The sequence below is a fragment of the Elgaria multicarinata genome, chromosome 9 (genome assembly GCF_023053635.1).
Source record: "Elgaria multicarinata webbii isolate HBS135686 ecotype San Diego chromosome 9, rElgMul1.1.pri, whole genome shotgun sequence".
Taxonomy (NCBI): domain Eukaryota; kingdom Metazoa; phylum Chordata; class Lepidosauria; order Squamata; family Anguidae; genus Elgaria; species Elgaria multicarinata.
The window spans coordinates 20,827,644-20,840,579 of NC_086179.1; the positions used below are offsets into that span (position 1 = coordinate 20,827,644).

The 12,936-nt window shown below is 43.3% G+C and overlaps 1 protein-coding gene across 8 annotated transcripts in view; it reads right to left on the reverse strand.

The window, feature by feature from the left end:
* Positions 1–715: 715 nt before the first annotated feature.
* Positions 716–12,936, reverse strand: part of WNK1 (WNK lysine deficient protein kinase 1) — a 131,492-nt gene continuing 119,271 nt past the window's right edge. For 3 of the 8 annotated variants that reach the window (XM_063134917.1, XM_063134911.1, XM_063134910.1), the window contains 4 exons: positions 11,500–11,702; positions 10,425–10,619; positions 3,829–4,010; positions 716–3,606 (listed from right to left, as the gene is read on the reverse strand). In XM_063134917.1, coding sequence (XP_062990987.1) covers positions 3,292–3,606; positions 3,829–4,010; positions 10,425–10,619; positions 11,500–11,702 — 895 coding nt within the window. In that variant the 3' untranslated portion in view covers positions 716–3,291. Of the gene's footprint in view, positions 3,607–3,828; positions 4,011–5,041; positions 6,908–9,376; positions 9,470–10,424; positions 10,620–11,499; positions 11,703–12,936 lie in introns of those variants that run through there. The other 5 variants (XM_063134916.1, XM_063134915.1, XM_063134909.1 and 2 more) reach the window with 4 other exon arrangements.

Sequence of the window (12,936 nt, forward strand, 5' to 3'; positions counted from 1 at the left end):
AGGGATCCCAAGGGGAAGGGTACGACAGAAGACTCTTTAACCCAATGGAGGCTTCCATGAAAGGATCAGGAGCAGCCAAATCCTGCCGCACCTCCCATAACCTGCTCAAGAACCCATTCTGGCCCTTTGGAACAGAATGAGAGATGGTACAGCATGGAAAGAGAGGTTGGACTGGAGCAGAAAGGGAGGAATTTGCAGAATTGCCTCCTCTTCATGGAAGCTTACACTAGATCAGCCTTCTGTGAGGAGACAGGCACAATTGGTTACAACCCTAGGCTTGCATCTCTGGCACATGTACAAAATCCTTAGAAATATGTTCTGATGTATCTATTTTGGCCTTCTCTAATATCACATACAAGCAAGCTTGTGGATTCTGTCGTACCACAAAAGTGGAGAAATAGGATGTAGTATTTAGGTTGAGAATTCAGTTTCCCGATCATCTCAAGGTTCTTATTTTAAAGAGACTTTCGAGCACTTATGGCTAAAAAAGATACGTGTTTGAACATTCACAGTCGATGCCAGCATCATTAATTTTCTTAGAAGCCAGAGCTGTAACCAAATCTTCCAGTAATACTGAGATCATTGGTTGGAGGCACCTGCAAGCTTGAATGAATTATTTGCTCTGTAGCATGATAGTAACAGGAGCTCACTGATAGTTGCTAAGCTTCAGAGCACAAAAGGATGTAGAAGCCTATTGAAAATGAAAAACCACAGCTCAACAAAAGCAGGTTTGGTTTATTTGAATGATTTCATTAAATATCTACAAAGGTAACAAACTGCAGCACAAAGCGCAATCATACAGGAAGCGCAATGCCTGGATTTAGTGCAAAACATACCATTAACTACGGCCAGGGAAGCCCAAGGTTTGAATTCATTTTATTTTTATTTTTTTTACAGTGTACATTGTTAAATAATGTAAAGAAAACATCTGTAATTCAGAAACAGATCTTGTGGAAAAAGGTACTCAAAGTGTAATATTAACACAAAATAATTTAACAGTTCAGTAGCATTAGTTAATTCTTCTAGACCTCAGTTATTTCATCCACAGGAGGGAAATCAATGGTAAATAAAACCAGTACTTGCATAACTAAGTGAAAACCTGACCTCAAACATATTAAACCAAAAGACCACCCTTGTGCAACACTCAGCTGACCAGTTCCTCTATCATGAAGTGGCATCTTTCATCACTGCTCCTTCATACTTTCTGCACATGACCCTCGACTCCTACTCTCCGTCTTTAGAGCCCTCAGCCAGACACCAGAAAGCAGACTTTTCAATTAATTTCTTCTCCAGGAAGCCTTATGCTCCCCCATTTTCACATCACAAAGTTGAGTTTTTCTTAAGTCTGAAAAGTTGTTGAAACCCAGCCACCTAGACGTCTGCCTTTTGTGTCTCAGCCACCATGCCCAAGCCTCATCTATCTTCCTGACAAAGCCACTGTAAACTTCAGCTTGAGGTGAAGGATGGAAAGAAAGACCTGTGCATATGTTTGAGGGAAGAGTGAAACAAGTACAGAAAGAACAAACTCCCTGGTAACCTTAGATGGATTTTTTGGGGTGAGTGGGGACATGTTTTCTTAGGATACAAACTTCCAGACCAGCAGTAAAACTGCTTCCAAATACAAAGCAGAAGTACTTTGACCCTTCACAGCCTGCTGCAGCAATATGAAGTAATACTAGTTGGTTGCTGTATTTCACTTGAACAGGGAATCAGTATTTTAAGTTAGAAAGAAGAAGGCGAGTAGAAAGTAGGAGATATAGTACACCTACTAGAAGGCAACTCAGTTAGTTACAGTCCTGGTACCAGTTTTTAAATCCTTTAGACATAGGATGAAAACAAGTTATTCTTTGATGCTGGCTGTTTCAAGTGTATCCATCCCTGGCAATGGATGTCGCAGCAGGATAATCTACTCCTGGCCTTTCTGGATTGAATGAAGGGGGGAGCAAATCCCAGCAGACACTCTTCCCTCCCCAGAGTGATAGCTCCAACCCCTTAACATACACTGACCTTACCAAAAAAAATCCCCTTTATAGCCTAAAAGTCGAGCTACCCTTTCAAAGACACACCTCTTTGTCACTATTTCCTCCGTTCTCATTCTGCCCAGTTACCTCTGGTCATAGTCTTCATTCATTTCAGCAGCCCTTTATTCATCGCTCATTGCTGCTGTGTCAACCATAATGGTTTCCCCCACCATTCTGTACCTTTATTCTTTCGACATACAGCTGCAGTAGCTCCCCCTCCAACACCTACTCTAGACACTATTACAGTGTAAAACATCCGATGTGTTAAGCCTTTGGTATTCCAGTGACTATGTCCAAGTAACCTCCCTTTTCCCCCCATCTTTCCCTCTTCCTGTCTAAAGTCTGCTGGGAAGGTGATGCTAACTGCAGAAGCAATAAAAGTCCAAGGCACTAAAATATCCAGCAAGCATACTGGGAGAACAGACAAGTATTCAAGTACATTAAATTTATACAATTATACATTCACATTTATCTAATACAATGAAAATAAAAAGGAAAAAAGTTAAAGTGTCTCCAATAAGTATCAGGATATAGCTAGCTTTTTTCCCATTTTTTTCCTTTTTAACTGTTTAACCCTCTATACTCCACTCATTTTGTTTTTAAACTACTGTTGTCCAACAACATTTATATATCACAGTGTTTCCACATCAAAACTGATGGTAAGTACATGTCCGCAGGGAACTTTAATTTTTTTTTCTAAACAATTTAAATTGCTCTAATGCTGCAGTCAAAGCTGTTAATATCTTTTACTTAAAGCAGTAATGACCTATCTCAACGCATGGACTGTTCTGCAAGTCCACCTGTGTGCCACGTCAGTTCAGGAACTTCGGTGTGATGGTTTGAAGGAAGGAAGAGAAAAGATGGGAAAACTGGTAACTTCCCCACCCACCCCCAGGCCCAATTCCTCAGAGCAAGGACGAACAGCATACTAAAGATTCATGCTAGAACTAACGACAACCCTCCCGTCTCAACACATGTGGATTCAGCCTCTTAAGCCAAACGACTTGGCTTGCATGATGACTTCCAACTTGGCACACTTTTCCATACAAAAGAATGAGAGGAAGCATTGTCCCGTCATGGAAGATCCCGATCACCTTTCTCTCCCCATCTTCAGAATGGGGGGCTTTTCTTACTGAGAGCAGAGAGCAATGGTTAGAGGGGGAAATTCATCCCCTTTGGGCACTAACAGCCAGTTCACTGCAGCCTAGTAGTTGATTCAGGGCCCCATCTCCCCCCACCAAAGTCTACCCAGCAGTGTGTCTGGGTCTCACTAAGTGGTCCGCAGGTTAGAGCCAGGGGGGTTGCTGATAGATTTCTGCAAGTTGCTGATGTTGAAGTTTTGCAATGAGGCAGCTGCTACAGGCTGGAATTGGCCTAAAGGCTGCTGTGTTGGACCACCTGTTCCGCTCCAGGGAGCTACAAAGGGCACTGTTTGAAAACCGTATGGCTGAGGGGGGCACATGGCCTTTGTGAAGTGACCTAGGGAGGTAGCTGACGCTGCAGAGATGGGTGTAGCACCAAGGGAGGATGTCATCGAGATGCAGAGCTGGCTTGGTGCGGAGAACTTCCTTGCCATTCCCGGGCCCTAAAATAAAACCCAACCCAAGAATAAGTTATTTGAGAGTTGCTAAACAAAATATCCCCCTTCATACTCATTAAAACAGTCACTAGTGCTATTCAATTGGTCTTTGCCTTCATATATGTGGCAGATCCTTCCTTTAATGTTACAGTGCCTCACCCTGTATAGAGATATGGCACCAAAAGGCAGCCAGAACTCTTGCAGTATCCACATAGGCCAAGCACATACCTCATAGTTCCCGTGCCCTTTTCCTCCTTTCTTGCCAGAGAGGTTCATAGCATCCCGTGCCCAGTTGTCTACTAGCTTGTGCAGGTCATCAGTAAAGGTCCCTTTTCGGCTAGAGGCAGGAGGCTGAGACTGAGGTGCCTGGCTGTTCACTGTACCCCCAACAGTGTTTGTACTGCTGGTCCCTAGAAAAGCAAAGCAGTAGCTGTTATTTAAACCTGACTGGATTAAAGTCTCCTGAAGGCCATCAAAACTATAGCTACAATGGAAAATAGGAGAGAGCAAGAATTTAAAAAGCCATGCACATGTATTCTGCAATTCAGCACTAGGACATAATGAAGAGGAAGGGTTTTAGGGCTCAGCTAGCAGTTTCTCTGCTATTAGGTTAATTATGTAATTGTGTGTTATTTTCCAGATCAGTGGGTGGTCTGCAAAGTTGCCGTTTTCCACTGGAGAGTGAATTAGCTTTTGGTATTAAAGACAGACCCATGATGAATAGTTTCCTCTACACTGTCAACAGGCACCTATTATATCGAGTTAATGCCACTGCCAACTTTGCCCACTCGATGGAATAGTGGGGAGCAGTACACTTGGCATGGACAGATGATTTGTTCTGCAGATGAAAAGTATAAAGCTCCAGGGACTCATGATTGGAAAGGAACATTTGTACTACTGGTAGCAACCCTTCCATGAGGATGGATCAAGAACCTGCTGGCTTAATGTCCAAACACCAAAATTCCAAAGGCAAAAATGGCTAACAACTCAAGATGGTGGCTGCCAGGGAAGCCTGCACATCTGGCTCTTAGGATTTCATACCACAAAATGCTCTCAATATATCTGAAAAGAGAAGACACAAGGAGCCGTTTTCATTCAAAATATGGCACCCGGTAGAATCAGTTCATAAAAATGAAGGAAAGCCCGACATATCCATGTTTCTGTTCTGATGGCCCTTCAGTGGCAAATCTGTAGTGGAATGGTGCGGAAGAGAGATTTTGCTTGTCCACAAAGGTCATTCAGAAATCAACCACCTAAATGCAAGAGTTTCTTCTATGTGATATGAAACAATCACCAATTTCCAGAAAAGGAATAAAAGCCAATGTGGTCACTGTGTTGTCCAAGACTACACAGAAAGCCCAGTATGAGAATCTAAAGTTCATGAATCTTACTGATCAGGGAGAGAGACTGTGTGTGTATATACAACTCACCACAAAACAACTCAGGATTAGACTAGAAATCACACCAGTTCCACCTAACTTGCTCCCAAGATTTGCACTGAAATACTGGAATCAAAGCTTTTTCCCCCTTTTCTTTAATAGTGCCAGGAATGCAGAAACAGTCTCCACTGCACAAGACTAAATTTGTAAGCTCTGGTAATCCGTTCCTATTGCTTAGGAACTTGCAATTATAAACAAAGTCAGTCATAGGTACTAGGAACTGAACTTTGGACCCCAGCGTCTGAAGAATCAAACTGGCCTCCCTGAATCCAGGCCAGATTAGACATGAATACAAAACATCCTTATTAGTGACAGCAACTGAGCAAGGTGTGATTGCACTGTGAAATACAAACAAAGCAGGTAACACCAACTAAGGTGATGAAAGAGGCGGCCCTCTCTCCAAAGTGTACTAAGTAGACAGAAGCAGTGCTCAGTCACATGCATGGAGGAAAAGACCTCTGCCCAGGTGAGGGAAAGGAATGCAGAGTGAAATAGCAGTAAGACCATAACTGTGTAACATGCAAAGGAAAGGATTTCTGAGATATATATTTTAAAAATTCAGCCATGTGATGAGAGAGGGACTGAAACACAGACACACATCTATTGATAAAGGAATAGTCAGGATCATAACCAGTACAGCTTCACAGGCAATAGTGACACAGGGGATGGGGCTCTTGACAAGGTACCAACAGTTGTATCAGTGCATTCTGCGGTCAACAGTTCCATGCAGGGACTAGCACACATCCTTCAGCCCCTTCCTGATGGCCGGAAACCCCACACTTGTTATGAAGTACAGTGCCCAGAGAATGAGTACAAATTTTTAAAACCCACATACTTTAGGCCAGCCTTCCCCATGGCTGGGGATACTAGAAGTTGTAGTCAGGAGAGCACCAGATGAGAAGGCTGGCCTAGGCTAACTGGCAAACGTGAAGGAAAGCGAATTCTAAGGTGTGAGATCATGCCTGTTGGTATTTGAGATTTTCTTTTACAAGCTGTTCACTATATACCAGGATTTCTCTAAGACAGTAAGGTAAGAGAGTCTGCAATATTAAAAATATGAGCGTTATTGGAAAGCCTCTATCTCTGATTTGTTAAGAAGACAATTCTCAGACATTCAATCTACTGAATCAGCCATCAAGAAGAGCCTGACAAGCACTTACATCAGACACAATGGAAAACAACCTCCCTCCAATCTTGCTCAGTCACAGCAAACGATACAGCATCTTATTTTGGCTCTTCGTGTCACTGAATAAAAAGCAGAGGCTTCTCCCTTGGCCTGTGGGCCGCAACACGGCATTCAATCTCTTGAGCTCCCCTCCCCCAGATCCCTGCCAATTCACTTTGCTCCATGCACCGCCTCTTCACTGGTAACCGTTTTCTCATGCTGCAGGCATACTGAGGGACCTTTGGGTGCTTGTCCTTACCCTTTAAGGTACAGAAGCTCCCTCTGCAATTGGATCAGTGCTTAGGAAAACCCCTTTCAACATGGTCTTTGCAAGCAAATGGGAGGTTTTGCCTTCCAGTCCAAGATGCTGCACGTTACTGGTGCTAATAGACACTTCAGCATCATTACCCATCAGCAAGGAATACACAGACTGGCTGATGGTCAAAGCAAACCTTCCCAGAAAGGAACAGCTGTCAGGAGGTGGCCAGGCCTGTTGCCACATTAGTGCAGAAACACACATTAGAAGGGACAGAGACACACAAGAGACAGATGCTGTGCTCAAGACAGATTCAGGGAGGTTAAGCTTCAGGGATCAGAGGAAAACTCAAAACATAGCAGCTTGGCAATCAGAATTCAGAAGTAACCAAAATGCAATAATTACTACAGAGCTGGTTGCAAGGGCAGACTTTTTTCACCATCTTCCCTGAAGCACAAAGAGAAAGCAATTTGTTAAAGAGAAACAGTGAGAAACATTTAGTGTCAAGCAAACAGCACAAAAAGCCTGGTGAGAAAGAGGGGAGAAAACACAACAGTGCACTGTCCCTTGGTGACACTGTTTTTAAACTCTTTTTGGAGCTCTTCTAGAAAGGAACACAATGACGGCATCCAAATGGAGGACGTGCATCAATATTCCCATTGAGATACACAACTGACTGCAATTTCTCAAGTGTGTTAGGATTGTGGTCTATCATTTCCACCCAACATCAGATTTTGACCGGGCAAAGAAACCAGTTTGGGTTAGTCTCGCAAACCGTCCAGGTTCTCTTTCTGTTTTCAGAAATTCAAGTTTTGGTCCAGTTTGAACTGAAAGTCAAAACAAACCTCAACCGGCACTGGATTAAGTCTTTAATTTCCCACCTACTCATCTGACTTCTATTTTTGACTGCAAAAGGAATGGCACAGAAGCCTCCAAAGGCTACCTGGCTGTTCTCAGATACATTAACAGAGTATGTTACAATGCTTGGACGAGGATGTTCTTCAAAGTAATGCTCTCTTTTCTGGAATGTCAGTGCCACTAGAGGAAGGAACATACCTGTTGAACCTCTTCCACTTTTTCTCCAACTGTACCGAGAAAACCATATTTTATTGAGCCCAGCCTCCTAATGTCTAACAAGGACCTTCACCATCCCAGCGTCTATGATTGAAGGTCAGGGTCAAAGTTGAAGAAACAAAAAAACCCTGTAAACAAACTGAGCATCAAGCCAAGCCGTGCTTCCACAAGCATAGCCTCCTTTTACAGGACAGCTGCAACAAACTGGGACAAGGTGGAAGGCTTCACATTTACCATCACGGCTCTTAGCCCACAAAGGGTACTTCTCACTTTATCATGAAGAGCCATGCAAAAACAAAAACAAAAATCCACTAGAGCAAGTGTGCAGTGGGAATTAGCCCCATACTTGCTGGTTATTCATTATTTTCCAAGGTAAAGAGAAATATTGATTTGTTCTCTCTGATTTATCTTTTATTGCAATTTAATATTCTCCCAGAGCTAGTTCTTAGTCCTGGCTAAATCACCATTATTTGCAGAGCCTTCTATCTGTCCCTTAAACTAACTTGCTGTTAAGAAGCCAGAGATGGGGAGAAGAACTGCATGTTCTTCTGTGATATTATTTTATTATGGTTCAATAGTTTTTATAATTGTTGCTAGCTACCTTGTAGATCCATATGCATCAAAAGGCATGATGTAAATATTTTAGTACATGAAAATATCATAGTAATCATAATTTAAAAGTATGTACTATACTTGCTTCAAACAACTGAAAATCAAGCCCAATGAAGACAAAGTGTCACTACAAAGTTCAGCTCCTAAAAGGTCATTTCTTCTAAGCTCCCTAATCATCTCATCATTGTGATTGCAGCTGTCCTTGTAGAAGGCTCTCTTAGAAATTGCTGTTTTGCTCATTGATTTCAGACACAGAAAAATCCCTGGCTTGGCTGAGATGCTGCTCCATACGCATGGGCAGATGCTCTTTATAAGTAGTGCATCCAAAAATCCTACTTATACTGCAAGGCTAGAAAGAACACTGCAGCATAAGCATACCATTCAGAAGTGTACATAAAATTTAACATATAAATTTTAAACCCACCCATCCATGCTATTAACTCCCTATTTTTGTCATGGGAAGGGGACCTGTAGATGCTTTCCTATGCAAGTAATTAAAAGAAAGGGGGGGCACAAGAAAAGCTGGTTATTTTTGCCAAAGGACTTGAACAAATAAGGTACTATGCACATGACCCCCAGAGAATAAGCATTAGCCACACACCTTTCTGAGCTGACTGTCATCTTGATTTGAAGCACATCAACAGAAAAGCAATTGTCCAAGTGTTTCCACTGCTACCACAATGAATACATCCCTCAGCCCTTGCCGAACTGCTGTTGCGTTCAGGTTGAAGCAATTAAACAGTCACTGCCATAGACAGACTTGAACGTAAGCTGACAAAAATCAGCCTTGACAGATAAGCAGCTGGCCATGCCCTTCAGACTCGTGTGAACTGGCCCCATGTCTACAGCACAGCCTTCAAGTGAACCACTAGGAAAGACCAAGCATCTGCTTGCCTGCCTGTCAGTATGGGCCCTGGGTAATCACTCCCTGCCATTACTCCCCTACTCCCCATAGGAAAGCCCATACAACTGAGGCAAGACGTCACAAGAATGTCTCATTGCTACTTGAAGCTTCATTTGAAACATGAAGCAGCCACTGCCACCAGAGCCTTTTGGTTGAGCAGCAGGATAACTATTTTAGAAGGTTTCCACAAGAGATACTTGAGAGCAACTCAGCCAAGCCCCAGGGTTGGAGAGATACAAGAAGGCAGATGTGAATGGACGGCATGTGACAACAGATCCAAGTTGCAGAAAACAAAAAGACGAGGAAGGAGTAAAGGTGTTACACACAAAGAGCCAAGCAGGGCGTACTCAGAAATCGGGTCCTCCTGCCACCAGGCTTGAATGTCACCCGCTCAGATGCACAGTTAAACTTCACACAGCCTGTGATAAAACAAAAACAAAAAAGGGGGAAGAACAAGGAGAAGAGAAGAGACAGAACACAACTACAAGATGTTAGAAAACTCTAGGCTGGAGTGGTGAAATGCACTAGCAAGACACAAGAGAAAGAGCCTCAACCGGCAGAGGGGCATCTGCAAGCCACAAGGATCCATGACTCTTCTCTGCCCTCCCCCCAATGCCCCCAGCAACCCCCCAATATCATTTCTGTTCCTTACGAAGGAACAGAGCTTTCTTCCAATAGTTAATCCAGCAGGAACAAGGTTGCATGCCACAAGCAATATAAATGATAGCAAAGGCACACACTGACATCATACATTGCACAACTTGAAAAACACGTGAGGTACAGGTTAGTAGTGCTCCTGTGGTTAAAAAGAGGAAGGAGAAGAGACCCCCTTTTCTCTAGCAAGGCAGCCTGGAAGGAACAGTAGTATGAGTTGTCATATGCTATTCTTCTATTGATTTATCCACCTCTGAGTCTTAAATTCACACATCGCAACTCTGCTCATGCCAAAATATAAAGGCAATTATTTGATACAATTTTCAGTGGAGAAAAATAGGGAATGAGAACATTAAGGAATGGATCCACTGTCAAAGTGCAATGTGCAAATTCAAGGAGGCCTCAAAGGTAATGCAGGGAGTTGTCCAGAAAACATACATTTTTAACTTGCTATAAGCAAGCTGGACAAGTTCCCACTTATCTAGGGTAAGCATATTCTTGCAGTGTCTCCCTTAAGCTTTTCCCCTCTGTCATCTCCTTACTGAAGGTGCAGAATGTTGGAACCTTCCCTGTCATCTCTTTAATCTTACGTGTCAGTGTGCCAGGCCTCTCAGGCTCGTCCTATGAAGGAGATAATCTGAAATGAAGCAGGGCATTTAATCCCCCACCTCAATCCCCAGTTGGAGTCTTGTCTCCTTGATGCTAATCTACGATATTTACCTTGGCCCGGCGCAGAAAGGCTTGGTATGGAAATGGCACCATCACTAGTAAAGGCAGAGTAGAGGTTCTCACTAGAAGGAGACGGTTTCAGGGGCTGTAACAGATGGTTCTGTCCTGTTTCTGGGACACTGCCAGGAGGGTGGAGGGTCTGCTGCTGGGGCAAGACCGAAGGTGCGCTCTGAGCAGACAGATTGCCTGTGGGAGGTGGGGGTGGGGAGGTGGGGAGAAGCAAATCATTAGGATACTGGCAACGTGATGGGTGCTTAGTTTTCCCATCCTAGAGGAGACTCGTGGTGGTCGTATTTCGCATTGTGAAGCATTACGCCTGCTGGCACGTACAGGGAAGGTTTCCCTATAAAACTGGACTGAAACCAATGGAATAAACATCAAGTGTGAGAAAAGCAACTGAGAAATGAACACAGGACAAAAAGCGAAAGCTTCCACAAAATCTCTATACTGTTTATGATTCAGACCAGGAAGAATATTCTGACAAAGTGGGCTAAAGGTACACACTGTGACGAAGTATATACCTGTTTCTATCCTGCTGGGTAAGGGAGGAATATTTATTAATGTATTGATATCCCGCCTTTCAAAAACAGTAGTTACCTGTCTTCACTGTACATACCCTACAGAATTATGTTGCAGTAAGCCATGTTTTGCCCCATGTACAGCCCCTCATCACATCTTGAATTGCAATGCAAAAATATGACGCACAAAGTGAAACTGCTAGACATACAACTTCAGCATTATGTAAGCACCGAACAGGTGTAGTTGGAATCGGACCGGGAACACCTGGGTTTAAGTACCCAACCAGCCACTTGCTTTCAATTTAACCTACATTGCAGAAAATAGGAGGAAGGGAGCACATATACTTTCGAGTTGTCTCAAGAAAACAAGATAAAAATAAAAATTCAGTGGCAGTCTGGAAGACAATGAACCATTTCAGATACCAAAGTAAAACCCCAAGAATTTTCACCATTAGGCAACCTGCTGGAAAACAAACGAACAACGACACACTAATGAGCCAACTGCCCTACCCATGGCCATTTCTACTACAATCGTTAAGAAGCCTTACCCAAAATCTGAGGGCTCTTATTACCCTGGGAGCTGCTGCGGCTGGATCTGCTACTTTTTCCTTTAGTAGGTCTTCTCCGCCTGCCTGATAGAGGAGCAGCAGGCGGAATGATTACTGCTGGAGGCACCTTGCCCAGTTTCGTATAAAGCAGTTCAATCTCCAACTTTTGGCGACTCTGAAGCTCTTGGATCTCTTTAAGGTGCCTAAAGAGCAGAAAGATAGCATGGCGTTACTTCCTCTCTCAACATCAGATCTCTCCAAACTTGAATGGGTGTTTATAGGCATTATGGTATACAAAGGGGACCTGCAACACAAAGTTAGGATGTATTCCCACTCTGTAAGAGAAGCATTCCTGTTCAGGGAATGAACAGAACCTGGAACAAGTAGCCTTGCAGTGTTATTCAGGTGGTGATGGCGGTGGGGTTGGAAAGGATAAAAGGACACTTTTATTTAGCCTTCCCCTAATGTACTAGAGGGCTGCCAAACACAAATGAAGAATTGTATACTTATATGTAAAGGGGAGGGGGGGAGGGAGTGCACTTCCAGCGAGTGAGGAAGTATCCTTTCCCCTTATTTATTAATTTATTACGTACTGATACTGCCCAACAGCCTAAGCTCTCTAAAACCATAAAATCCAGATTAAAACTTTAAAATCACATAAAACCAGAATAAATTACAGTCCAGGGAAGGCTCTTTTTTAAAAAAGGTATCTTTTTAGGAGTCGTTTAAAAGTTACTTTTCCCGAAACATCCAGGGGCGTGGGGTGGGGTGGTTCCTTAACCAAACTGCATCTATCTCCTCAATTCTTCCCTAATCACAATTACTATACGCTATCATGGACTTGAGCAAGTAAATTCCCTCTCTTCCCATGGCCTCCATTTCTTCATTCTCCTCACCCAGCGACCGACACCCTAACTGCTCTTAACCATAGACTTCGTTAGTCACCATCTAACTGACCTCTGGTTTCTTTAGACTCTTTTTCTCTCTCTTGACACAACTGTCATCAGCATTTTGATGTTTTCTAGAATAGGTCTAGGCACCATTCCACCCCACCCAATTTTTTTTTTTTAACTCCACCAATATCTGTACCACTGAAATCCCTATGTGTGATATACACACAGAGAGAGATAAAATTTCGCTGCTGCCAAATTCAGCAGTGCAGTGGGGGTCGGATAGGAGCCACTTGTGGCCTGCGGCCCATGTATCAACCACCCCATTCTAGAAGGTCACACATTCTTGCCATGGAGTTTTAGGAAAAGTTAGTTTGTTTAATTCTCCCAAGTATATAGTAACCAATACTTTATTTCTAGGTGGCCCTCTTTTGCTTTTGGGAGGGGCCATAGTTCAGTGGTAGAGCATCTGCTTTGCGTGCAGAAGGTCCCAGGTTCGATCCCCTGCATTTCCAAGTAGGACGGGAAAAACTCCTGCCTGAAACAC